The sequence below is a fragment of the Electrophorus electricus genome, chromosome 6 (genome assembly GCF_013358815.1).
Source record: "Electrophorus electricus isolate fEleEle1 chromosome 6, fEleEle1.pri, whole genome shotgun sequence".
Taxonomy (NCBI): Eukaryota; Metazoa; Chordata; class Actinopteri; order Gymnotiformes; family Gymnotidae; genus Electrophorus; species Electrophorus electricus.
The window spans coordinates 2932108-2958298 of NC_049540.1; the positions used below are offsets into that span (position 1 = coordinate 2932108).

Sequence of the window (26191 nt, forward strand, 5' to 3'; positions counted from 1 at the left end):
TCACTCTCTCACCCACCACCCCTCCTCCCACCCCAGTGTTCCCATGGCGATGAGGCCGGGAGGTGGTGGTGGGGGTTGTTGTCAGGGCTGAGGCCGATGATCTCTGTGTTAATAAAGCCAGTTGGACAGATTCCCAGGCTGGAGAATAGAGGGGCTACAGCAAACAAGCAAAGCACACACACACACACACACACACACACACTCTCTCTCACACACACACACACACACACTCTCTCACACACACACACACACACACACACACACACACACACACACACACTCTCACACACACTCACACTCACACAGTGGATAAACCTTAAACCCTCAAAAAAATGAGTTTAAAAAAAAGGTTGTTAAAAAGTCTTCAGAATGACAGGCTTACAAGGACTGCCCTTTAACAACCAAGTTTTCACTCACCATGGAGAGAGTAACGGTACCCCTGGAGAGTACAGGCCTGACTCCCTCAGAGACCAGCACTTAGGAGCCATGCCAAAAGGGGCACTTAGGGGCCCTATGTTAGGAGCCAAGCATGTGGGAAACAACCCCCTTCACACTACAGCTACAGGCCGGTCGACAGAGGAACGACGGATTTGACGTTCAGCAAATCATTTGGAACGTGCAGGCTTTGGTGCACGCGCTTGGCCAGCGCTGAGTTACGCTAAACAGCAGCGTCTTCTGAGATGACACCATCCTGATTTACCGCGGCAGCAGCAGAACTGAAAAGCATGTTAAATACAACTCATGGTTCGCTCCAATAGCAAGTCTCAACACAGCCGAGAAAAACACCCAGACTGATCCCCTCAAGCATCCAGGAGTTTTCCTGCAACCTGAGCGGCGCTTGTCGAGTTGTGTTGGGAGCATTACAAACAGAACCCATTCCACAGCAGAGATCATCATATGGTGCTTTTCGGACCAGATCCCTGCGTTCGTCTTGGTGGAGAACTTATTTTAAACAGGTCTTAGGAACCCTAAACAGTTGATAGAGGCCCTCCTACATCCTGGTATAGATGTGAACTGCTAGCTCAGTTAAAGGATCTTACCTGTCTGGAAGCATCTTATGTGATCATTTGATTTACAGGAACTGTGTGTTCATTATTTGACAAAGTCCTACAAATTTCCAGTATGGTTTTGAAAACGTTTCAGGCTGACGGACTGTGGTGAACGTCTCCTGCTAGCTCTTTCTGTAAGGGAGTTCTAGGTTTACTCAGCTCTGGTTACGTCATTTTATGTGAAGCAGACAGACATCTTGTGGACAAGTCACTGTAAATCAACATTTATTCATCTCTTAGAGCCACTCGAATTCAACAAAACAAAACCATCTCATCCTGTCTGGTTGGGGATGATTGTCACAGGATAGCAGCAAGGAAAAGGCTTCCGACTAGCCAGATCAGAGTTCAGCTCCCTGCACCGGGCCCTTCGCAGGGGCCTGGGAGCATTTTGATTACTGCAAGCGGGATAGTTGATGTAAGTAGCTACAGTTTGTCTACAGCAGTGTAAAAACTGTTCGATTCATAGAGCAGTTTGTCTCCCATTCGGAACAAAGTATCTCTGTAGTGTTTCTTCTGATGTGTTAAACATTCACCAGTGTTAATGTGACTGTTCTCAAGGATGATTGGACTGAATCAGAAATAGTCCAAACTGCTAGCAGGTTTAAACTGACATTTTAAAGTGAAATTCACAGATTTGAAAGAAAGAAGCACATTTTTACATTCATAATTTAATCTCCGGAGAGACAATAAGGAGAACCCTTATACAAGGTCAGAACTTGCACGACAAGTTCAAACAAGAGGCAAAAAGAGGCACTCAAGACCTTGTCACCTGACCTATGACCCCCCTCCACTTTAAGGTGGTCCTTCCCAGGAGGGTCCAATCAGCTCTCTGGATTTATGTCAACAGAACCATGGTAACAGTCGCTACGGCAGCGCGAGCATACTTCACAGTCGCTATCCCCCCAGCTGGGCTCCTGATGTCCTCGTACTGGATATCTAATCACAGTTCTGTGTGCATGTGTGTGTTTTATTCTGGAAAAATGACTAATAATAAACCTTGCGACCAAACTCAGTATATCTGTGCGTTCTCATAAGTAAGAAAAGTAGAAGTGCCAATGAAAACATCAAGAATACGGTAAGAGGTCTACGGTTGTATAATCGTGGGTAATCGGTTGAGATATAACGGGGTGGTTGAACGTCTTCAAATTGGACAGTCCATCAAGACCAATTTGCTGCACTTGAACTCGTCCACTGGCGAGCTGGCCAGCCGTTATGATGTCACTGTGCCAGCTGTGCCAATCAGAAGGTGATCCCGGTTCATGTCAACTGATCTGGGGGACATAAAGTGCGTGAAATGCCCCGTAGTGCAGATTTAGCGGGATAATAGAACGCTGTACTGTGTACTACGCTCAGAGGAGCCCACTACGCAAGCTTTAAACTGCAGACGTGCCCGGTATGTAAGAAATAAAGCCCAATCAACTCCATTTAGTTATGCACTGTAAAACAGGTGAACTGGTACACACATCAACAAAAGTAACTTGTGTAAAATCAACCCTTTGTAAGGTTTTAATGAAGAAAAAAAAAAGGACACAGATCCTTTAAGAAACATTCATTTAACCAAACAAATGCTAATGCGTCCACCAATGGATGAGAATTGTCAGCTTCCCACTAGTCATTTGCGTGTATTCTAATTAGTGATATTTGTGATATTTGCATGCATGTTATTAGCAGCATCAACAATTTGGAAGGCGCCATCCCTTTAAATCAATCCGATCAGAGGAATCGTGTGTTGACCTATAGCATCATAGTGTCAGGGATGACAAGGCAGGGGGGGGGGAAAGGCTTTTCTCCGGATACCACATACACGGACGTATCCGGGTTCTTCCACACTTGAGCAAGGCAGAGGTTGGATTCAGATCGCCGTAATGGCTGAACACAGAAACCCATAAAACCTCCACACGTCCCCAGGAGATTATAGCACTCACGTTCAAGGAAAACAAAAACAAACACACGTGTTCATTAAACATTTTCATAGTTTTCATTTCAGAGAATATTCTGGGAGTTCCATGACCCTACGGTAACAGACTAACCCCTCTCCCCACAGAATCACTCCCAAAGTTTTAACAAAGATGAGTAGAAATTTTGGCCATTTGATTATTGACAAGGAGAATAAAATCGTCACACTCTCAGGCGTCCTTGTCTGCAGCCCTGCAACTGATGGGTCTTCCGACCAATCAGAAGCCTAGCTGATGAACATGTGTCGACGTGGGCACCTCGACTGGGCCCAGCAAGCCTGAGGCACCTGCAAACCAAGGCAATGTGCCAGAACATTCTACAGAGGGTTTACATGGTGACATCACCAGCCAGTCCCTCTTTAACCTTGACAGCAAGTTAATATATTGTAATGATTACTTTTGGTTGATTTAAATTAGTAATATCACGCGGTGATGCTTGTTACCGACTGACCCAGCAGCAAAATGACATTTTTTCCTGAATACTGATGTGAAATGTCCATCGGGTTTGACCTCTAGATGTGGAGTTAAAGGTTCAACAAGCTTGTTCTTCTGATACTGACAGAGCTAAGGGGGCACAGGAATGGCCAGAGAGAGACAAGGTGGGAAAGACTTGGCTCTGGTCTATTTCACACTTCCACTGGGAAGCCCCGCACCATTTTCCCAGATTTTCCTCATTTGCAGTCACTGGAGTTGACGGAAGCTTCCCTCACGAGAAGGAGGCTCAGAAGGCAGGGAGGGTTACGGACTTTCTCCCTGATACACAATCTGGTGCACCACCAAGGGGAGACAGGAAGTCAGCTTAGGTGATCAGAGGGGGAGAGGTTTATCTCTTCCAGCACTTAATATCTCAGCGCAACTAAAAGTGATCCGGACTCTGGCCAAACACACACACACATATATATACACAGTATGTCTGTAAGAGGAATCCAGGCTGTAGATCAGGTGTGTTCAGACTGCTTCAGAGGACCCAAGTGGTGCAGGGCCTTTATGAAGTCAGCAGCTGAGACAGAAGAAACCACTACATGTGCAGTGAGACCGTGTGAGCAGAGAGAAGGGACGTCCAACCCTGTTCGGGACAGAGAGACAAAGGCTAAAATATCTCTCTCTCCTAAAGGATACGCCCCTGCTGGGAGAGCATGTCCTTCACGCTTTGTAGAAATGGAAAAGAAATGATCTCTCTCTCTCTCTCAAATGTAGACTTCCTGTCGTCCACTGGGTGTGAAGCCTCCGTTGAAGGCTCCTGTCCTCTGACCGTCCATGATCTGAAGGACATCGTCCAGTATGGACGGCCCCAGGTCCAGGTGCAGTGAGAGGAGGGAGCCAGCATGCGACAGGTATGGCCGCTCTTCCTCTTCCTCTTCCTCGCCTTGACCCGCCATGTGCCTGGCGTCCGGCCCGGGGCCGAGGGGCAAAGGAGGCGAGCGGCTGGGCGAGGCGGGCAGGGACGTGGGCGGCGACTCCAGGTGCAGCCTGGGGGGCTTGGGAGGCGGGGCCAGGGGCGGCGGTTGCTGCGGTGAGGGCGCCCCGCCCGCCGCCGGGAGGGTGAGCGCCTGCACGCCGCCAATGACCGGCAGCGACAGGGCGTTCTTCAGCAGCGGCGAGCCGTCACTGACCGGCGGGGTGCCGCTCACGCTGGCAGCCCGGCTCAGCTCGCACGCCCCCTGGTGGTCGCGCTGCCCCGGCAGCAGGTGGAACTTGCCCTGGAGGAAGGAGAGGTCGCCGAAGAGGTCGTCGGCGCCACCGCCGCCGATGTGGATGGTGTGGCGGAAGTCGCCCAATGGCGGGCTGATCATGTCTGACGACAGCAGGTCGCGGAGCTTCTCCTTCTTGCCCTTGCGGCTCCTCCGCTTCAGGTAGATGGGGGCCTTGGCTGCCATGCCTGGTACCTGCTGTCCAGCAGGACAACACTGGGACAAGTCTGGCAGCAGTGTGGAGGAGGGGGGAGGGGGGGAGAGAGAGAGAGAGAGAGAGAGAGAGAGAGAGAGGAACAGGAAATAGAGAACAAAAGAGAAGGAGAAGACCAGCCGGTGACACGCCGTGGGAGACGTCTCTGGTTCAAGAAGAGGTGTGCGTCTCAAGAGTGTTCCTGCAACGTCCCCTCGGAGAGGACATGTGGAGAGCAACCGTTCCCTGTGGGTCAGACTTCCACATCACTCCAATCTGCCTGTGAGAAAGACACAGAGCGAGAGAGCGAGAGAGAGTGAAGGGGGACAGCCATTAGCACGTGACCGCTACTGGACGACAGACACACTGCAGATCTTCCTCGTGGAGACACCGCAGTGTGTAAACAGCGCCTGCACACAGATTGACATGCGTGCACACTCTCAGCCCTCCACAAACTCCTCTTCTTCAGAATGCTAATGTCATCCGAGCCGAACGCTGAGAGACATGCTCAGCCGTGAGGTGGTCCGAGGGGGCTCGGCGCAGAAGAGCCACCAGGACAATGACTCACTAGCTGTTCCACACACTGACCGTCCCACACACACTGTCCCACACGCAGGGGGCTGGAGGGAGGCAGAGCTCTAATAAGCAGGAGACAAGAGAAATCCATCTGGCACGCAGAGCTGTTCTGAGATGGGCCAAGTTTGTTAGTGTTGGCCTCGGGGGACAGGAGAGGGAGGGAGCACTTCTGGGGGAGCAGAGCGTGTTCTCTGAGGGGGCGGTTAGCCATCTCTCCACGCTTACACAGTCTACTGGGGAGTGGTCATCTGAAGATACAGAGAAGGTGGTTGGAGTGTGTGTGTGTGTGTGTGTGTGTGTGTGTGTGTGTGTGTGTGTTGAACTACTGCTGTTATAATGGGTTCTGTATGTTTGTATGTATGCGCGTGTGTGTGTATGTGTGTGTGTGTGTGTGTGTGTGTGTGTGTGTTGAACTACTGCTGTTATAATGGGTTCTGTATGTTTGTATGTATGTTTGTATGTATGTATGTGTGTGTGTGTGCAGTTTCAAGGGGTTCACTGAGGTAAACCAGTGTGACTTAAATACCTCTAGCATTAAGTCATGCATCTCAAGTTACATCAATGAACCTCAACAATATGTGTTTGCCTGTGTGTGTGTGTGTGTGTGCCTGTGTGTGTGTGTATATGTGTGTGTGGATACTGCCTTTGTTTGTTTCATACACATGCGTATATACACAGAGCAAAAATCAAAGCATGTGTTTCCACTGTGGGACAGTAATATTAACTATTGTACTTGCATAACTGAGTCAACAATAGTGTGAGTAGCACTGCAAAGGGAGACTCTACTGCTGGCAATCGACACACACACGCACGCACGTACGCATATCCACACACACATGCATACGCATGCCCACCTGCACAGGATGGGAAAAGTTATGCAAAGGTGGCAGGATTTTCTTCTGTTGGAGCCTGAGGAAGCACTCTGTGTGTGTACACTGTGATAATGGATCATTTGTGCCAACTGTCTAATTGCGGTCTAACTGCTACAGTGCAATGTGTGTGTGTGTGAGATAGTGTGTGTGTGTGCTAAAACATGCCTTTCTCCAAGGTGAGAGGGTGTGTGTGTGTGTAGTGACACTACATTCTACAGAAAGACACTGTCTACAGAGGGTGTGTGTACAGGGTGTGCTATAACACTACACACTACAGAAAGTCATTGTCTAGAGAGGGTGTGTGTACAGTGTGTGTTGTAACACTACGTTCTATCGAAAGACCTTGAAAATGACAAGAAGAAAATGGGAGTGAAATGCAAGACTAATTTTTAAACGTTCTGTTCTAAATCTTTATTAACAAATTACATTTTGTCTGTCTGTCTTTCTGTCTGTTTCTCCCCAAGCTGTTCCGTTCTTTGTGACAATGAGGTGCACTGCCCTTTTGCATAAACGTAAACAGTGTAACCTGCAGTTGAGTAAAAACAAGAGAAACAACAGTCTCACTGTGTTTGTGTGTGGCTGTCAGGGTTGGAGTCCAAGCTCAATCACATCTAGAGTTTCTAGATGATGCAGGTCTGCGGACAGGTCTGTACAGTCTACCACAGCAGCACCAAGGCCAGGGGCGGGTTAGATAGACCTGAACTTTTATTAACATTGAAAATTAAGACTTGAAGGGGCTTGGTTAGGACTTGTACCCTCTCTCTCCCTCACACACACACACACATACTAGAAACCTCACGGAAAGATAAAAAGATGGTAAAAAAAAGAGCAAGACAGAGCGAGACATGTTTATCAGTGGGAGACTCTCCCGCATATCCTCCAACTCTCAATCTAGCTGTGTTTACAGTTTGATCATGATTAATATACCTTAGAAGCGTTATGGGCAGAAGCCGTGTGGATAAGATGAAGTGTCGCCTCTTAATTAATGTACATTAGCACTGCGCAACGAGATTTAAGTTTCCTAACCTAAGGCCGTGTGTTTTATCAGCGAGGGAAGGGTGTGGAGCCGTGCGTCTGCCAAACCTGCCGGGCACGGGACGCTACAGCCGGGCCAAGCCCGCGCTCACGCGGATAACACACTGTCGCGTTCGGCGAGAGCGCGCTGCGGGTTGGAGGGACGGGCAGTTACGCACGGAGTCCACACACTTTGGCTTGTGTACTGGGACTCCCGAAGCCTCACAGCCAATTTTCCAAAAACGCATTTCACGCGGAGCACAAAACGCTGTCGGTAAATGCGTGTGCTAAAACCAGCTAAAACCTGCCCAAAAGGGGCAGGGAACTGCAAATTCGCCAACCATTCGCAAATTCTGGCATCGTGAAGAGTGGAAATCTACGTCTTATTCCCCAGGCTATTTAAAAAGAAAACCCATCGCAAAACGCTGCCAAAACTCCGTCTTGTTCAAAGATGTTGCTTCGCTGGTCGGAGCTCCTCCACTCACCTCTGGGTCTCGGAGTCCACGGGACCTTACATTTGCCAGTTATCAACAAACCGAAATTCCTGGGCATTCTCGCTCTTATACGAACACTTCACTATCTAGAACTGCAAGCTCTTCTTATAGGGTCGCTGTCACAGATGCAGGTGTAAGCAAGCACTGCTACCAAAGCGCAAATTAAACAACATTGAAAAAACCAACCGAAATCGTTACTTTAAAAGGTTCCGAGGCGCTACACATACTACGGATCAACAATGCTGTCTATTAATGCGACGTATTATTCTACCTCTGCTGAAATTGCAGCGAACTCGAGTGCGCAAAGCGCCGCGAGCGTCGAGCCCACCTTCAGGTTCACCTGCGCTCGTGTCCACGAAACAAATCCTCCCTGAAAGAACGGAGCGCGTGTCCGTTCTCCTCGCGAAAGCTCGAATCCGCAACGTCAGGTCCTCCCTCGCGCTCAGTCCCGAGCAGTCGACTGTGCCACAAAAATCATTCGCGCAGCTGATACGGTGCGCCCGCACATGCTAAGACAGGAAGACCGGAGACGCGCGTTAGGTCGTCCTCCGCCCCGCTCCTGCTCAAATGAGTGGTAGTTGGAATTCACGGAACGGCATCACAAGAAGGGTGAGGTGAAGCGAGTCTGCGGAGGATACCAACCGCTGCGCCAACTTCGTTAGCCAAACACTGCTTTACGTTTTTTGTTTGTTTGTCTGGTTTTTTTTTTTGCATGCATGCATGCACATACTTAGGCTAAACCTAGGGCTCATTTGAAAAGGCGCGAGTAGACGTACTCGCGTATCGTCGCTTTCTCCCGTTCCGTGCTCCAGGCCGGGATCCAGCACTCTCTCGGTTGCACTTCCTCCTTGCTGAAAATTCCAGCGCGATATTGTCCATGAGGTATTCACCGTTGCCAAGCAAGCGCACACGCACGCCGGCAAACACGCGCTGACTCATAGTTGAACTTCAACTACACACCCATCGGTGCGTCCATAAGAAATTAAGATTTTCATTAGAAATATTTAGATCATCTTACAAAGCAATAATTTTTACACGATTAATGCTTTATTGCATGTTTCATGTACAATGAAGACGCAACTCTCTCTCTCTCACACACACACGCGCACACACGTGTTTTTTGGTCAGGAAGGAAGAGGTTGTTCCCTATCTGTTCCATGTTTTACCACATCTCATGTTTTACAAGCACACAACACGCACTTGGCCAGACCAATCCTGAGAACAGATGTCCATAAAAAGTGACTCAAAGTGCATGTGCGCGCACACGCACGAAATTGAACACAGAGAAGTTCTAAATCCGAACAAGAACACAAACAAAGCTAAAGACAAACAAAGCTATGGTAAATAGCTAAGTCCAATCATAAACCTTGTAAACAAACATTAAAGGCTGACCAGGGAACACTTTAGGTCTGACCTCATACCAGCAAACCTCCTTGCCCCAGTCCCTCAAACCCAACCCTCCACAAATGATAGGTGGACAAGACACTGGTTTGTGGTCACTTTTGGAATCTGTTCTTGGCTGCTTTCCACTAGACTGGGATTTAGTTAGATTTTCTAAATATTCAATGCAACGGCCAGGTCTTTTCTGTTAGCATTCCAATGCCAACTGCCAAATTTGGAGGGCTGGTGTTTGTGGGTCAAAACAACAGCCACGTGGCACGCTCCTAGAAGCCAGAGAAGAACTGCTAGAGAAGTGCCATGGCGTGATGTCATTATGGCAGGTGTGGAATCCCACAGGCAAACCAAAAGTATTCCTTTCTTTGTGAACATTTCATTTGAGCATCCTTTTGAATCGCCCATGCCGCACAACACAAGTGGAATTACAACATATACTTCCTTGAGAAAAAAAGTTTCCATTGGAAAAGTGATACAGTATCACATAACCAGTGAGCTGTGAGCTCACCTCCCCAGCCCAAACGGCTGCTGAGAGCGCAGAAGAAAGCAGCGGTGTGCGTACAGCAGTGTGGGGTACAGCAGTGTGGGGCAAGGCACTTGCCATATCCTCAGTTCAAAAGCCTGTAGTGAATATTTCCAGTGTCCCTATGAACACAACCTTCTTCAGAGCTGTGTCCTGTCAAATGTTAGATTCTAAATGTTCAGTGACTTCTTTTGTCATCTCAGCGAATACCTTTTGTTAACACTTGATGAATCTGCCCTAGTACTATCTGTAATGACACAGCAATGTCATTCCCAGAAGACTGTCAGAGATTCTAAATTCTTCAAAATTAGTACTGACCCAAATATCAGACCACTGGAGTTCTATGGGATGCAAAAACATCACCTCTTCAAACACACGCCATATATTTGTTGTTCTTTATACCTGCATTCTGACAAGATGATAAGACGAAAACAGGTTTGCCTTGTTCAAAGGCAACAAGGCATCCTGGCGCCATTGTCTCTGGTCCCTGAGGCCAAAAACATGATTAGCAGTGGAAGCTATGAGCAGGTGAGCAGGTGTGGTCCTGCATCACAATAAGCCACTTCAGAGTCAGTCCCACGCGCTTCTTCAGAAAGACGTGCCTGCAATTATCTGTGTGGCAGTACCTGTACTGGAGATCAGAGCCGTGACTTGATTGCTTCTCAAAACCACCATTAAAATGGGTTTAATGTGACGTTATGGTGGCTGCTGTGGTGGTATGTCACATGGTGATTAATGACTAAAGTGCACTCCGTTTTTCCGAAATTGTGTCATCCTGGCTGTAGTTTAAAGATGCAGCCTGGTCAGTTCCTCAGTGAGCGTCTGGCAACCATGTGGGGAGCAGAGGGTTACGGATGATGACAGTGCTTCTGGTATGTGGTTTCAAGAGGAGTGTGTGTGTGTGTGTGGGGGGGGTGTATGGCGAGTACACTGATGACAATGCTACGTTTGTGAGTAATGCATTTGAAAAAAGGAATCAGGACTTCCCTGTGTCTGTGTGACATGAACAGGACATCATCAGGTCACAGGACATACATAAACATCTGACATAGGATCAGTTTTGTCCTGTCACGTTATAAACATGCTGATCACGTGTCCAAGTGGGAGCAGGTCTGCAATCAACACCCTCAGGCCTCTCTGTGCCTGCCAGCTGAGGAAAACTCTGCTCAAACAAGCCTGAACATTCTGATACGGATTTGGTCGGAGAATTCGGAGGAAGGGAGACCCGAGCTCGTCGGGGCGGGGGGGGTTCACAGCTCGGAGACAGCGCTCGGGATGCGGGCCAGCCATTGTAGTGTGCAGCGGGCTTGCAGCCTGTTCCTCTCCTGTAAATCCGCTCCAGATGTGAGGGAGATTGGACGGAGCCTGCCGGGAGGATGCCGAACACAAACATGAGGGCCAGGCCGTAGGAGAGGAACCTCGGAAAACGAAGCACTTCCTCTTTCTTTCTGATGGCAGTCTCAATAGTTCAGTTAGCCTCCATTTTCTCTCTCTTTCCCTCTCTCTCTCACACACACACAGAGATGAACTCGTTTTTCAGAGACCAGCAGAGACCACGTTTTAGTGTTGTAAGCTTAAATATAACCCCAACACCATCAGAACTTGCAAGCTGTCCAAATATTACCCTCACCCCAAACCTAACCTTCAGCTTAACTTTCAGAATTGAAACATTTTTCTTCTTTAAAAAACAAACACAACAGAAGGCCCTTGTTTGAAGTTGCTGTTATAGGCAGTGTCCCCACAGGAACTACAAGACACCCACCAACCCACCCGCATCCACCCGGAATACAGTAAGTGGCAGCTCTGTGGGGGTTATTATGTGATGGAGAACCTGAGAAACAGCCAATAATGGCTCGATTTGACCTGAGTGCTCAATCTCTTTGGCACAAATGACAAATGATGCATTGTTAAGAAGTTATATGCGATTGTAACCAAGGACTTGATTTAGTGTGTTTAAACAGTAGCAATTAACTTTGCTAAAAAGGACGCACTTGTCTGCGCTAATATGACTTTAAGATGACAAGATGCACAACCATACCATAACCCACCAGTCTTCGGGGAGACGCAGCACGCTCGCACTCTGTTCGAGATCAGTCTCTTTAAATGTCAGTATGCGAGCACCGCGGCACTGACACCGATGACAAACTGTAAAAATGTAAACTCGAACCTGAAAGTTACGCTTTTTTTCCGAGGATGCGAAACACGATGGGAGTCCACTTCTCCCGAAAGCGCGGCATCACGATCAAACGGACCGTTAGAGCGAGCGCCTCAGCACGTCCACCTCCCGGCAGCGCGCGTTCACCGACCTCAGAGACGCGAGCAGCTTTTACACGTTCGCTGATACTAGCGCGATCTGCACTTATCGGGTGAAAACCCCGTTTTTAACTGCCCCCATAAAGAGCTGAACAGCGTTTCAAATGTTTTGAAATTACTCCCGGGGAAAATAAAGTTGTCACCCCGAGCACATCAAATAAATTAAATAAGGAGCAACGACGTAAACGTTGCAGCCTAAAAATAACAAACAAACTAAACAGTACTCACTAACCTGGCTGATCCAACGGCCTCGGAAATTTCCCGAACAGAGCGATTTAGTTAGAAAACCAAACCCCGCGTGTCACTCCACCTCGCCCGTGCCTAAATAAACCTTGAACGGCGCTCACGCGTTGTTAACGGTCGCTGGGTACCGCGCGCTATTGTTAAAGGTATGAAGCGGCGGGGCGCGAGAGGGTCCGGGGTCCTGGGGCCGGGGTGGGGGGGTGGGGGGGTGGGGGGGGGACCGTTGCTAAGCGACCCTGGACACTGTGACCGTTACAGACTGAAAGGACTGATGGCAGATTTCTGTTTTATTCGTAAGAGGACAAAGCAGACCGTAAAGGGAAACCGTTAGTACACGCACCACACCGTGTAATTTAAACAGGCATTCAGACTTTGGCGTTTTTATTTAAATGTTTGTCTAATGTCTGACAGTTTCAGGTTTGGAAGAGCCAGCTTTGGCAAGGTCCCACCTTTCTAAATCAGCTGTTCTAAGCACATCAGCTGTTCCTCACGGTCACCCCCACAGCATGGACATAGACACAACGGTGAGAAAAGGTGGAACAGAAGAGTGGCAGAGAGAGCGAGAGAGAGAAAGCGAGAGAGAGCGAGAGAGAGCGAGAGAGATGTTACAGCCCATACCATGCCCACTGGAGAACTTGCTTCAGAGCGTGAGGACTGCAGTGGGCGTGGTCTTGGTGCTTTCTCCTTTCCACACCCTGCCCCCTCAGACATAACCAATGAAGGATGCAAATATCTCCAGAAGTTTTACGTTAGTCTGACATGTTTGAGATTTCCAACAAGTTAACCACAGACAGGCTAGACACTAGGTCAGGGGTCATGACCCTAAAGGTCTTCAGCAGCTTAGAGAGGAGTTTGCTTGCTGCTCATTTCTTGTGTGCAAGTGTGGGAAAGATGAACTTCGAGTAAGGCCAGAGGCTCCGCCCTTATTAAAGCTGACCCAGGCTTCCCAAATGTCAAGTTTCCATAGAAACAATTCTGTCAAGGGAAACCGCCTGCCTGAGCCAGTAAGAGTCCAAGCATGTGGCCGTGCATTTAACATTCAGAACATACAGCTCATAAACACCGTCACTGCAATGGTGAAGCAGCCCTGGATGAACAGATGCAGAGGTGAACAGTGTCATCTAAAGAAGTGAACAGTGTCATCTAGAGAGAGGTGAACAGCGTCATCTAGAGAGGTGAACGGTGTCATCTAGAGAGGTGAACGGTGTCATTTAGAGAAGTGAACAGTGTCATTTAGAGAGGTGAACAGTGTCATCTAGAGAGGTGAACGGTGTCATCTAGAGAGGTGAACGGTGTCATTTAGAGAAGTGAACAGTGTCATTTAGAGAGGTGAACAGTGTCATCTAGAGAGAGGTGAACAGTCATCTAGAGAGAGGTGAACAGTGTCATCTAGAGAGGTGAACAGTGTCATCTAGAGAGGTGAACAGTGTCATCTAGAGAGGTGAACAGTGTCATCTAGAGAGGTGAACAGTGTCATTTAGAGAAGTGAACAGTGTCATCTAGAGAAGTGAACAGTGTCATTTAGAGAAGTGAACAGTGTCATCTAGAGAAGTGAACAGTGTCATCTAGAGAAGTGAACAGTGTCATTTAGAGAAGTGAACAGTGTCATTTAGAGAGGTGAACAGTGTCATTTAGAGAGGTGAACAGTGTCATCTAGAGAGGTGAACGGTGTCATCTAGAGAGGTGAACGGTGTCATTTAGAGAAGTGAACGGTGTCATTTAGAGAGGTGAACAGTGTCATCTAGAGAGAGGTGAACAGTGTCATCTAGAGAGAGGTGAACAGTGTCATCTAGAGAGGTGAACAGTGTCATCTAGAGAGGTGAACAGTGTCATCTAGAGAGAGGTGAACAGTGTCATCTAGAGAGGTGAACAGTGTCATTTAGAGAAGTGAACAGTGTCATCTAGAGAAGTGAACAGTGTCATTTAGAGAAGTGAATAGTGTCATCTAGAGAAGTGAACAGTGTCATCTAGAGAAGTGAACAGTGTCATTTAGAGAAGTGAACAGTGTCATTTAGAGACGTGAACTAGAGTGAAGACATGCACACACAAGCACAAAAATTGATGAAACATGACACCAAAACGAACCCGGCCTACACAAGAAAGTGTAAAACCCAAAACAATGTTTTTAAACCATGTTTTATTATTCCTAATATTAGATGTAGATACACAAGTCAACAAACAAATCGTTTTTTTTTTCATTTTTCTTTCTTTTTTCTTTTCTTTTTTTTTTTTTTTAAAGATTATTAATGGAAAAAAGCTCCACGGCACACTGTCGCCCCCTTGAGGCAGGCCTGGTATTACAGACAAGAGAACCTGAAACTCAACAGCGGGAATAGATTGCAGCAACACAGGAGCTGCAGACGTATTGGTAGTAGTAGTAATAACAGTAGCAACAGTAAGTCATCATAAGAGTTTTGCCATAATAATAATAATAATAATAATAATAATAACAACAACATATGATTGTAGTGGTATTAACTCAATCTGATTCTAAGTCATAGCAGAATGGGGTATAGGCATAGTTGTTAAAGGACATTTTAAGTGTTGGGGGCAGGGCAGGGTGCTTTTTCGCACCTGTTCAAATACTGCATAACTTGTCAGCGGTTGTGGAAGAGAAAAACAACAGCATTTTGTCTAAAAAATAATCTTACCTTTTTGGTCAAAACTGGATAGTCTGAATCTAGACTGAACTAAGAATAGAATTAGGGGGTTTGTGTCTTCCCTTGGTAATTAAAGTCCCTCGGATGTGGGTGTGACCTGTTGTTTAAAATGACAGCGCACACACAGTGAGCATGCACTCACCCCCCCCCCCCCACATACACACAAACATATTTTTCTAGAGCACATAAGAGCCTCTCACACAGACAGAGAGAGAGAGCGAGAGAGAGAGAGAGAAACAAAGCTAAAGAAATGGTGTGTTGCCAAATTGTGTCTAAACCCAGCTGAGTTCTACATTCGGAGTTGACAGGCAAAGGCTGTAGTCTTCGTGGGAAAATTCAGGTTGGTCTTTGTGTCTAAACATTAACCAGGCCGGGTTCCAAGTCACATTTATAGTTTAGATTTTACTTGGAGGAAAAAGGTGAGGGCGGAGCTTCTGTCAGAGTTTCTTTTAACATAGTTACTAGTATAATTTGCAGTGGGTTGGGCTTAGTGGACCACTAGATGCCTGGACGGACATCAGCCAATAACAGTGAGTCACGGAAACCTGCAGGAAGCTGATAGGCCGTGCCCTTCGGCCGTGCCCTTCCATGCCTTTGTCTGGAGCTGGACCAGTCAGTCACTCAGGTGCATGAATATTCATTTGTGCAATTTGGTAGAGAGTTCTAAGCACCAAACATCCCCCCCACCCACACACACACTCAAAACCTACAAAGCATCGAGTTTTACCAACATAAAGATGAATGTGCCCCAAAGGCTGCTAAGAAACAAAGATATCCAATGTAAATGACAATCATTTCTATAATCTTTCAGTTCAGTTCATCTTGATGGGGCAAATTTCACTTAAAGATCTACCCAGGAAGTGGGATCTCACAAATGAAATGAAGTTTGATACTCCACTCCCCCCTGAGGAAGGGGCTTCATTGTATAAATGTCGAAAAGAGCACACGGGCAGTTATGGTCACCTTCTGAACTGAACATCACAGTCACGCAAGCACACGGACAATCGCCAGGCCAAGGTCCCAACTTCTGCCTACAAAAATACCGTTTTCATGCTACACTGGATAAATGTGGAACCAACACGACAGGCCTGCGTACGAATGCAAAAATATCTTCAAAAATCTCCAGGTTACTTCCTGATAAGAAGGAGGTTGCAGAAGCCACACCTCTTTTGGTTCCCATGTAGGTGGGTCCTTGTTCTAAGTGCTGACTGCTTCCTGGAGGGTGTTGGGAACGGGAATAGCTGTGGTCTACAGGTTTGGTCCTTATTAGGAAATAAAGAACAGCACTTTAGATTCTCACACACGCACACCTGGAAAACCCGGTTTGGCCTTTACCATAGTGGCCTAGGGTGTGTGTCTGTGTGTGTGTGTGTGTGTGTCCGTCTGTGTGTGTGCGCGTGTGTGCGTGCGTGCGTAACTGGTGAAATTGTTGCCTGAGGATAAGTGGGGTGGAAACCTGAAAAGCAATGTCACCACAATCAACTACCTATTCACAACCAAACCAATGAAAGAAGAACATCATCTCTCCACACAACTGTGTGTCTATATACGAGAGCGCTCGCGCGTGCGTGCGTGTGTGTTTAGTCAGGAAACAGGACTCCTCAAAGTGTTGCCAATGAAACCAAAGTCTAATCTATGCCAAAACACCTCAAATCCAAGCTAATCACCCACCTGTCATCTCCTGGTGTGAAACAAAATGACCAGAACAAAAGAGAATTCAAAATCTAAAAATCCCTTTTCTTGAGGATGAAAAAAATGAAACAATTTAATTCTGGTCTGAGTACTTGGCTTCAGCTATTCCCTGCACACTTCAAAATGATTTCTAATAGGTAAGTATTCTTAAAAAAAAAACTTGAATTTTTCAATAAAACCTCACGAACGAGCTCAACTCATGGTTCTAGACGCGGTCCGAAACGTAGCCGAGTGGTCAGGACCGATTCTGTTCCGGCTTGGTTCAACACCCCCCTCCCCCCACAAAAAGGACTTAAAGCTAGTTATACTTATACTTTCTTTAAATATTATTTGAAATCCTCAAAAACAGCAACATCAATTTAGATAAATAATAACAACAGATATATTACTGGTAACATGAATATAGAAAAAAAACAAACAAAAAAATTTTTTTTAAACAAATCAAAACAAAAAACAACTGAGTCTGGTCCTTCCAACAAAAATAATTCAAAAGAAACCCCACGAAGGACCAGACTAACGTGGGCTGGTGCCCGCGGCTCTTCACACTACAACCAAAAGCGGGGAGTTGGGCATCGTTAATTGGCAAATTCCATTATTTTACTTCCTGTGTCAATTTGCTTTGTTTAGGAGTACTGTCCAGTCAACATGAGTCTCACTGAAGACTGATTAACAAACCTGCTCCTCATTGGCTGGAGGTGTCGGCAGGGCTAGAAGGCGCATTTTAACAGAGACATTTTGCCGCGTGACAGTGTTGAGAGCGAGAGAGGACGATAAAGGAAAACACGTAGCGCTATGTAACAGTAGAGGGCGCTGTCCTCTGCCGAGTTCCTGGACAGCGCCAGTCCACGGTTTGAGTGTTGCGTGGTGATGGTTTGGCTCCGCCCACTTCCCTGCCTATTTCTTCTTGAAGAAGCTGAAGCGCTTCTCGCGGTCCCTCTCTTTGCCATCTTTATTGCGCATGGTGACTCCACCGGCCTCGCCGGAGCCGGGCGAGATGGGTGGCATGGTCATCGCCCGGCTCAGGCCCCGCTGGCCACCCGGCGAGAGCTCGCCGGTGCCCCCCGATGGCATGGAGGAGTGGATAGCGCGAATCCACAGACTCATCTCAGGCTAAGGGGGATGAAGAGGTGGAGAAACGGAGAGAGCGAGAGAGAGAGAGAGAGCGATAGAGAGAGAGAGCGCGAGAGAGAGAGCGCACAAGTTGGAGAAAACAAGAAAGATAAACAGATAGATTAAGAGAGAGAAACAGCAATACTCTTAACTAAACATGACCTACTAAACATCAAAACCCAAAATAAGTAAACATAATTGAACTAAACCTTTTACTCTGAGCTGTGTCTGACTAACAGGAGCCTCTTTTCCATTGCAGGGCCAAACAATTCCTGAGGTCGTGTCAGGCCATGTGACGCTGCGCCGGATTCCTGAGACATTTGATTTTTACGATTTCCACAAATGCTGCTCTGTAAGTCAGAGCCAGGAAGTGCCTGTGGCGGAGAGCTCGGAAGTTTTTACCGTTTCATGTCAGGTGTGTAAAACACGGCACATATTCAATCGCCGAATGCTGGCAACGAAGGACAAGACGAAATGTTAAAATGTCGAACCAAATCAGACAAGCCCTGTATCATTCCGTGTGATCGGTCCCGTTCTGAGCGTCGTTAGCCAGCCCTGAGCACGACGCTTTCCGTCTGTCCTGTGTGAGTGGACGTGACTGGGTATGGGTACTGGGTACTGGGTACTGGCTGTGTAAGAAATTATTTGGCCCTGCAGTGGTGAAGGGGTCACCCAGCTCACAGAAGAGGACAGCCCAGCTGCGGAGTCCTGTCTCACCTCGTCCTTGGCTTGGAACAGGAACTCTTTTCCGTCTCCTAACCTGAGGAAAACAAGAGCAGGGGAAGTGTCACGCATCCTGTTTCCATGGCACTAAACCTTCGTAAACATGGAACCAAAACAAATGTTGGGGGTTTTTTTTGGGGGGAGGGGTGCTGTATGGGCTCAGGGTGCGGTTTGTGGTATAAGTTTATTTCTCTGGCTCTCTATCAGTTTATCATCCATCCATCTGCTCCTTTTCTCTCTCTTTCACACACAAAGTAGAGTTGGAAAACCTGTTTGCTGTAAACTCAGAATTTGGAGGTTTTCTTGTTTTGTTTCTCATCACGTCACATCGCAATACAGACTAATGACAAATGAGTTTAGACTTGTTACATCTGACATATTACAAACTCCTTAAAAACTCGTAATGTGATAACTCATTGCTGTGTCATTATGTCACATCTCATTATGAAGCTCATTACATGTGACATTAAAAATTTGTTCAATATGACATCATTACATATGTATCAAGCATCCCACACTGGCTTTATTGATGTATCACACTGCAAACTGTTATATGTGCCACGTCATTACAAGCTGTTAAATGTGACGTGTGTGATCCTCACCTCAGCTTAAACACGTGTTTCCTCTTCTTGTAGTCATGGGCGACCTCGCAGGCGGCCTCGCCGAGGCTGATGGGAACCTCCCCGTGGTAGGGGATCCCGCTGGAGGCACTCTTACTGTCCTTATAGAAGCCCATACTGCCCTTCCGCAACACACAGTACACGTTCTGCCATGACCTAGAGAGAGGGGGAGGGGGGAGAGAGAGAGAGGGGGGGGGGGGAGAGAGAGGGGGGGGGGAGAGGGAGAGGGAGAGAGAGAGAGAGAGAGAGAGAGAGAGAGAGAGAGAGAGAGAGAGAGAGAGAGAGAGAGAGAGAGAGAGAGAGAGAGAGAGAGAGAGAGAGGGAGGGAGGAAGAGAGAGAGAGAGAGAGAGAGGAAGGGGGAGAGAGGGGGGAGAGAGAGAGAGAGAGAGAAAGAGAGAGAGAGAGAGAGAGAGAGAGAGAGAGAGAGAGAGAAAGAGAGGGAGGGAGGAAGAGAGAGAGGGAGAGGGAGAGAGAGAGAGAGGGAGGAAGAGAGAGAGAGAGAGGGAGGGAGGAAGAGTGAGAGAGGGAGAGGGAGAGGGAGAGAGAGAGAGAGAGGAAGGGGGAGAGAGGGGGGAGAGAGAGGGAGAGAGAGAGAGAGAGAGAGAGGGAGGGAGAGAGAGGAGAAAGAGAGAGGGAGAGGGAGAGGGAGGAAGAGAGAGAGGGGGGAAGGAGAGAAAGAGAGGGAGGAAGAGAGAGAGAGGGGAGAGAGAGAGGGAGGAAGAGAGAGAGGGGGAAGGAAGAGAAAGGGAGGGGAGAGGGGGGAAGGGGAGGAAGAGAGAGAGAGAGAGAGAGAGAGAGGAGGAGAGGAGGGGGGGAGAGAGGAGTGAGACAGAGTGAGAGTAAATAAGACAACCCTTGGAGAGTGTGTGCACATAAGACTAACATAAGACCATGTACTGATAATCTGCTAAATCTAATTTGCTCATACCCTTCTCCCATCATCTCTCTTTATATGACTCCTACCATCTCTCCTCCCCAGGCCCCTCCTCCTCTCCTACCTGTTAGCTGCTTTCTTGCCCTGGATCTCCATCTCCTGTTTCCTACACAACAGGCCCTCCATGGTCTCCGCAGACGCCTCGACCCGACCCGGCAGAGTCGATGAGGCCTCGTGCCGCGACGCCGTGTCCAGCCCGCTGTCCCGGCCCGGCCCGTTCACAGACTCCGACTCCGATCCCTGGCGCACACGCACACACATACACACACACACAGTCAGAGATGCAAATCTGCAGTTACAGGTGGTTTATGTCAGAATCACGACTCGCCTGTATACTCAAGATATGAGATGAGCCCAGCAGGGCAGGATGAACTTAACTACAGCAAACTTTTAAATCATATTTATAATTTCCCTCATGTTCCGTAAAAGGAGCATGGTCCAATCTTGCACTCTAATAGTTTAAATTAAATATGAACTTCTAAATATGAACTTTGGCTTTTGAGGTTCTGACATTTGTAGCACTTTCTACCTTTATAAGAAAAAAATGACTAAATTTCCTTAAATGTTTGAATCAAGACTCAAGGATGCATGAGCTGAACACGGTTAACATGAAGAAGACTGAGCCACACAGCCATACATGGACACACATGGACAACAGCGTCATGAAGAAGCGCGGAAATCCAGGAAATACATAGAACATGGAAATACATGGAAAACCATAGAAAATGGCAGGGAAAGCTAGAACACACACGGAACACTGTGCCAGCCACAAGAAATGTCTACAAATTCTGGATCTTTGGCCAAGGAGCTGGACATTCAGAGAGAAATACGAAAAGATGTCATATAGCTGAGAAAAAGGAGGGAAAATGAGACAGGCAGTAATGCTCAGCTCAGCTTTTATAGTGCTGTGTGTCAGAGGTACTGCTGGGAATCACTGTGCAGCTCACACAGTAGGTCCCTCAGCCTCTGACAGGTAGCCCACTTTAACATAAAGGTTTTGCACTAAAACAGGACCACACAAAATCCTCTCTTTGCACTTCATTTGAGATTTCTTAACATAGAAAATCTAAAACTGCGCTATGACAGGATAAAGGCTTTCACGCTGATGAAATCTGGAAACAAACAGGAAAAACCATCACACATGATAAGCCTTATGCACATTTAAAAACCACACGTGCATTAAACAAGCCTTCCAGATCCAGCACATTCAAACATAAAAAGCTTAGGATGAACCTTTGGCGCCCACTAGCAGGCCAAGTGGGGAACTGCGGTCACCGGTTTGCTAGGCAGCGGGGTTTGCCGAAAGCAGGCAGTGATGGCAGGGCGGTGAAGGTGCCAGGCCAGGGGTGCCCACCTCCCGGTACCGTGACGGCAGCTCGAGTCCAGCCCAGCCGGTCTGCCCACCCAAGCCCACCCGCTTCAGCTAGCAGGTGCGCCCGAGCTGGGCCTTCACGCAGGCTGCGCTGGACCCTGGCACTGCCAGTGGAGGGGGGGGCCCCTGTACCAGGCGGAGGTTAGCACACTGCTAAAGTACTCACACGCGGCTGTGCCGTGCTGGACTTTGGCACAGGCTTACAAACAGGTTTAGGCTCCGGTTTAGAAAGCGCTTTAGGTTCCAGATTCTGCAGTTCAGATACTGAGACCGATAAGGACTGCAGGTGAGAGATATGACAAGAGGATGTTAGTGTGTGTTAGTGTGTGTGTGTGTGTGTTAGTGTGTGTGTGTTAGTGTGTGTGCGTGTGTGTGTTAGTGTGTGTGTGTGTGTTAGTGTGTGTGTGTGAGTGTGTGTTAGTGTGCGTTAGCGTGTGTGTGTGTGTGAGTGTGAGAGTGCGTGTGTGTGTGTGCTGTGCTCCTAACATGTACACGCATGTGGACATCAACACTGTGACTCCATACACAGTTGGATTTGGGTTTTTTTTCTCAGAGAAAACACACAGGCACACACACCCCCACACGTATGCTCGCTCTCTCACAAACTGAGATTCTTTATTGTTAACACACACATCCATGAGTCAATCAAATGCCCAAAGAAAACGCCCTGAACACCTAACAGGATGAAAAATTCGTGTGACGGATGTGAGGTACACACCTTATAGCCACACCCCCACATCTTACAGATACACCCCCACATCTTAAAGACACACCCCCACACTGGTACCGCACCTGTGAGGTGTCCTGGTCACTGTGAACTCCATTGACAGACACTGACTGGTTCAGCGTGGTCTGGTCCAGACTTGTCCTGTAATCCCATAACAACAATGAGACCGTTCAACCGCATTTACATAAACAAATCCAGATAAACACACACACACACACACACACACACACACACACACACACACACCCACACCCACACCCACAAGCTTAAGTAATCTCAAGCAAAGGTGTTCTGTCACAATGCAGTCACAGGCAGTGTCCAGCGTAATGCTTAATACACTGTTCTACCTGTTTCTCCTCTGGTGAGTAGAATGGTATAGTCCCTAGTTTACCTGGCTGCTGACTCATGTTCCACATCGGACTGTACCACCTCTTCCACCGGGGGTGGTGTGGGTGGTCTCTGTGCTCTCTCTTGCTCTTCCTTTCTTCTCTGAATCTCCTGCTCCTCCAGCTGAAAGGAGGATAAGTGATGACCAACATGTCACACGCAGACACGCGTCCAAATAAATGTCATCGAAGTACACATGCACACACATGCACAGCAACAGAACACAAATGAGCAATGTGGAGAGCATGCAGGATATGGAGAGCAAATGTATGAAAATGAAGTGTGTGTTGCGTGTGTGTCCGTGTGCGCACGTGTGTTGTGTGCGCGTGTGTGTCTGTGCACGCGTGCGTGCGCGCGCCTGTGTACGTGTGCGCGTGTGTCAGACCGTGGTGAGCTTCTCCAGCTGGGTGAAGCGTTCCTCCCAGGCTTGCGCGAGCTTCTCGAAGGCCTCGTGCCGTTTGATGAGACTCTCCACCTCGTCCACATTGGCGCCGAACTCAGCCGCACGCACCAGTGGCTCCTGCCCCACCAACCACGACTCAGCCACGCACGCATCCCTGCCGAACTGCAACACCTCCAGAACTAGCATGCACGTGTACACACGCCAGACACACACACACACACACACACATTGGGTACACTCATTAAAAGTGTAAAACATTTGCAGCATGAAGCACACACTTCCACAACCCATCCCCACCTTCCTTGCTCACACATATACACACACACACACACACACACACACACACACACACACACACACACACACACACACACCCCTCCCTGCTCACCAATCTGCAGGTGGTCCATTTTTTCCTGCCATTTCTGGTTGATTTCGTCTCTCTTGGCCTGGAGCTGCTCAAGCTTCTCCCGGATCTACAGAATCACAACCACAGACATAACCACAAGGACATCCACAACCACAGAGACAACACAACCACAGGGACAACCACAACCACAACCACAGACACAACCACAGGAACAACCACAGACACAACCACAGACAACCACAACCACAGGGACAAGCAGAGACAACCACAACCACAGGGACAACCACAAACAGAGGGACAGAACCAGAGGATCAGAAAAATTGCAGCCTTTTTCACATGGGTTGATGTGTATATACTGTATTCAGGACCAATTGTGCAATATGAACATTTCACAAGTTTATATGCATTAATAAAAAGACACTGCTTTTAAACTGCTTTTGACCCTAAAACGTGTGTGTGTACCTCGTCAGAGGAGTAGTAGTTGTTGTTCAGGAGTTTGTGTGTGTGTACCTTGTCGGAGGTGTAGTGGTTGTTGCTCAGGAGTGTGTGTGTGTGTGTGTGTGTGTGTGTGTGTATGTACCTTGTCTGAGGCATAGTGGTTGTTGTTCAGGAGTGTGTGTGTGTGTGTGTGTGTGTGTGTGTGTGTATGTGTGTGTGTGTGTACGTACCTCATCAGAGGCGTAGTGGTTGTTGTTGAGGAGTGTGTGTGTGTGTGTGTGTGTGTGTGTGTGTGTACGTACCTCGTCGGAGGCGTAGTGGTTGTTGTTCAGGAGTGTGTGTGTGTGTGTGTGTGTGTGTGTGTGTGTGTGTGTGTGTGTGTGTACGTACGTACCTCGTCGGAGGCGTAGTGGTTGTTGTTCAGGAGTGTGTGTGTGTGTACGTACCTCGTCAGAGGCGTAGTGGTTGTTGTTCAGGAGTGTGTGTGTGTGTGTGTGTGTGTGTGTGTGTGTGTGTGTGTGTGTGTGTACGTACCTCTTCGGAGGCGTAGTGGTTCTTGTTCAGGAGTGTGTGTGTGTGTGTGTGTGTGTGTGTGTGTGTGTATACACACGTACCTCGTCAGAGGCATAGTGGTTATTGTTCAGGAGTGTGTGTCCCAGGTCCGTACAGGTGGTGAAGCTGCCTGCTCTGGCCTCAATCTCTGCCTTAATGTCCTGATGATTGGCAATGACCAACCCAGCAGATGACACGTCTCTGACATACACACAACACACACACACCATACACACACACACACAGACGTTTGTAAACATTTTGTTTCCATCAGCTGACGGGGAGACTGACAAATACAATTAAAGTGTGTGGTATTTGTCACATATATTCAGACATGTAAACCAAAACACTGCGTGTGTAACGACATTGCTCATGTATTTGTGTATGTAAGGGAATGTGTGTGTGTGTGTGTGTGTGTGTGTGTGTATGTATATGTGTATTTACGTGTGTGTACCTGGGGCTATCATGTGACTGTATCTGCAAGCTGATTCCATCCATCCACAGCATGAGGTCTCGGACCATGCTGAAGAAGCGGAACTTCTCTACCGTGTCCAATAGGAGCAAGCGCCGATCTTGAGTGGCGGCCAGAAGCCCCTCCCAGGCCTCGGTGACGGCGCGCTCATGACGATGGATGTCCTCGGCCTTCTCACCGGCGTATGCTTTCTGCAGGCGTGCCGCATCATCCTGAACCTGCGTCACCTGCAGGGTCAAAGGGTCGAAGGGCGAAGGTCAATGAAAGCCAAGGGGGTGGGACCGGAGAGAGACTGGCGGTCCACAGACACATTCCCGCCCCCCCGCCCACCTGCCCGCTGAGAGCCTGCACGTCATGCTCGTAGGCCGTGTGCTGGCGATGCAGGTGCTGCACAGCGTTGAGGTCGCGGCCCAGCTCGGCGCCAGCCAGGGCCTGCCGCTTCTCCCGCACGCGGCCCAGGGCCTCGCGCGCGTCCTGGTGGAAGCGGTGCAGCTCGTAGGAGGCGGCCAGCATCTGCGTGCGTGTGTCCATCAGCTCCAGCAGGTCGGCCCAGGCCTCGTTGAGGCCGTCCTTCCACTCGGCCACGCTGGCGTTCTCCGGGTGTCCAGACTCGATCAGCTCGTCCGCCTGCGCGTTCACGCCATCCACGCGCTCCTGGCCGATCGCGCTGGTGTCCCGTGCAAACTCGCGGAACTTGTCCCGCAGCATCTTGGAGGGGGCGGTAAGAGGACATTTAACATAAGCACTCAAATTACTGCATACACTTCGCCACTGTACAGAACAGCGGATGATATAGATCAGAGGTCAGAGTGTGAGCGAGCCAAAGGAAGAGGGTGTGAAGATTTGGGAAGAGCTGACAGAACACTAACAGTGCTAACTAGTCTTTGCGTTAAATTTCTGTTATTAATATTTTAGGTGATCAGGAGGAAGTGGAGCGGGGAGGTCTGCTGGCGTACAGTCACGTGCTCGTAGTCCTGGCCCAGCTCATGGGAGCCGGCCACCACCTCCCTCTCGGCGATCCACTGCTCCAGGTCGTCCACCTCCCTCTTCAGCTGTGTGAGGCGAAGCCTCTCCTGCAGACGGCCCCGCCTCTCCTCTGCCAGGTCCTTCAACCCCGCGTACAGCTTGTCCACCTGGGCCTGCCGCAGGGTAATGCGCTCACTGGGGGGGGGGGGGGGGGGGGTGACGTGACAGACACACAGCGAAAACACAGAGAGATGTCAGCCTTGTTCCTGGCCCCTCTGACATGTGGCCCTGCCAGACTAAACCCCAACCTCCAATTCGTGGTAATTTCAGTCCCCAAAACTGATCTCAGATCAGAACTTAGGCAGCAGTATTGTCAAGAACAATCACGTGGTAGCTACTGGTGGATATCCCAGAATCCTCCTCACCTTTCAGGATGTTCGCTGGTCACC

General features: G+C 48.5%; 2 protein-coding genes across 13 annotated transcripts in view; both read right to left on the reverse strand.

Annotated features, from left to right (window-relative positions):
* Positions 1-2532: 2532 nt before the first annotated feature.
* Positions 2533-12433, reverse strand: cdc42ep2 (CDC42 effector protein (Rho GTPase binding) 2). 7 transcript variants are annotated; one of them, XM_035527498.1, is made up of 2 exons: positions 12308-12433; positions 2533-5164 (listed from the first exon to the last, which is right to left on the reverse strand). In XM_035527498.1, exon 2 carries the CDS (start codon positions 4879-4881, stop codon positions 4192-4194), a length of 690 nt encoding a protein of 229 aa, XP_035383391.1. In that variant the 5' UTR covers positions 4882-5164; positions 12308-12433; the 3' UTR covers positions 2533-4191. The 7 variants fall into 7 exon arrangements, with proteins under 7 accessions (XP_035383391.1, XP_035383387.1, XP_035383389.1 ...); XM_035527494.1 differs by having other exon boundaries at positions 2533-5168; XM_035527496.1 differs by lacking the exon at positions 12308-12433 and adding an exon at positions 8185-8357.
* A 2100-nt stretch (positions 12434-14533) lies between these two features.
* The window catches only part of LOC113568854 (spectrin beta chain, non-erythrocytic 1), a 65421-nt gene continuing 53763 nt past the window's right edge, over positions 14534-26191 (reverse strand). For 4 of the 6 annotated variants that reach the window (XM_035527372.1, XM_035527373.1, XM_035527374.1 and 1 more), the window contains 14 exons: positions 26168-26191; positions 25733-25937; positions 25107-25484; positions 24759-25003; positions 24367-24505; positions 23336-23420; positions 22930-23126; positions 22549-22667; positions 22223-22298; positions 21597-21710; positions 20123-20298; positions 19106-19279; positions 18498-18540; positions 14534-17780 (listed from right to left, as the gene is read on the reverse strand). The exon at positions 26168-26191 is cut by the window's right edge and continues 107 nt beyond it. In XM_035527372.1, the coding sequence (XP_035383265.1) occupies positions 17565-17780; positions 18498-18540; positions 19106-19279; positions 20123-20298; positions 21597-21710; positions 22223-22298; positions 22549-22667; positions 22930-23126; positions 23336-23420; positions 24367-24505; positions 24759-25003; positions 25107-25484; positions 25733-25937; positions 26168-26191 (2191 nt within the window). In that variant the 3' untranslated portion in view covers positions 14534-17564. The remainder of the gene's footprint in view (positions 17781-18497; positions 18541-19105; positions 19280-20122; positions 20299-21596; positions 21711-22222; positions 22299-22548; positions 22668-22929; positions 23127-23335; positions 23421-24366; positions 24506-24758; positions 25004-25106; positions 25485-25732; positions 25938-26167) is intronic. The other 2 variants (XM_035527376.1, XM_035527377.1) reach the window with 1 other exon arrangement.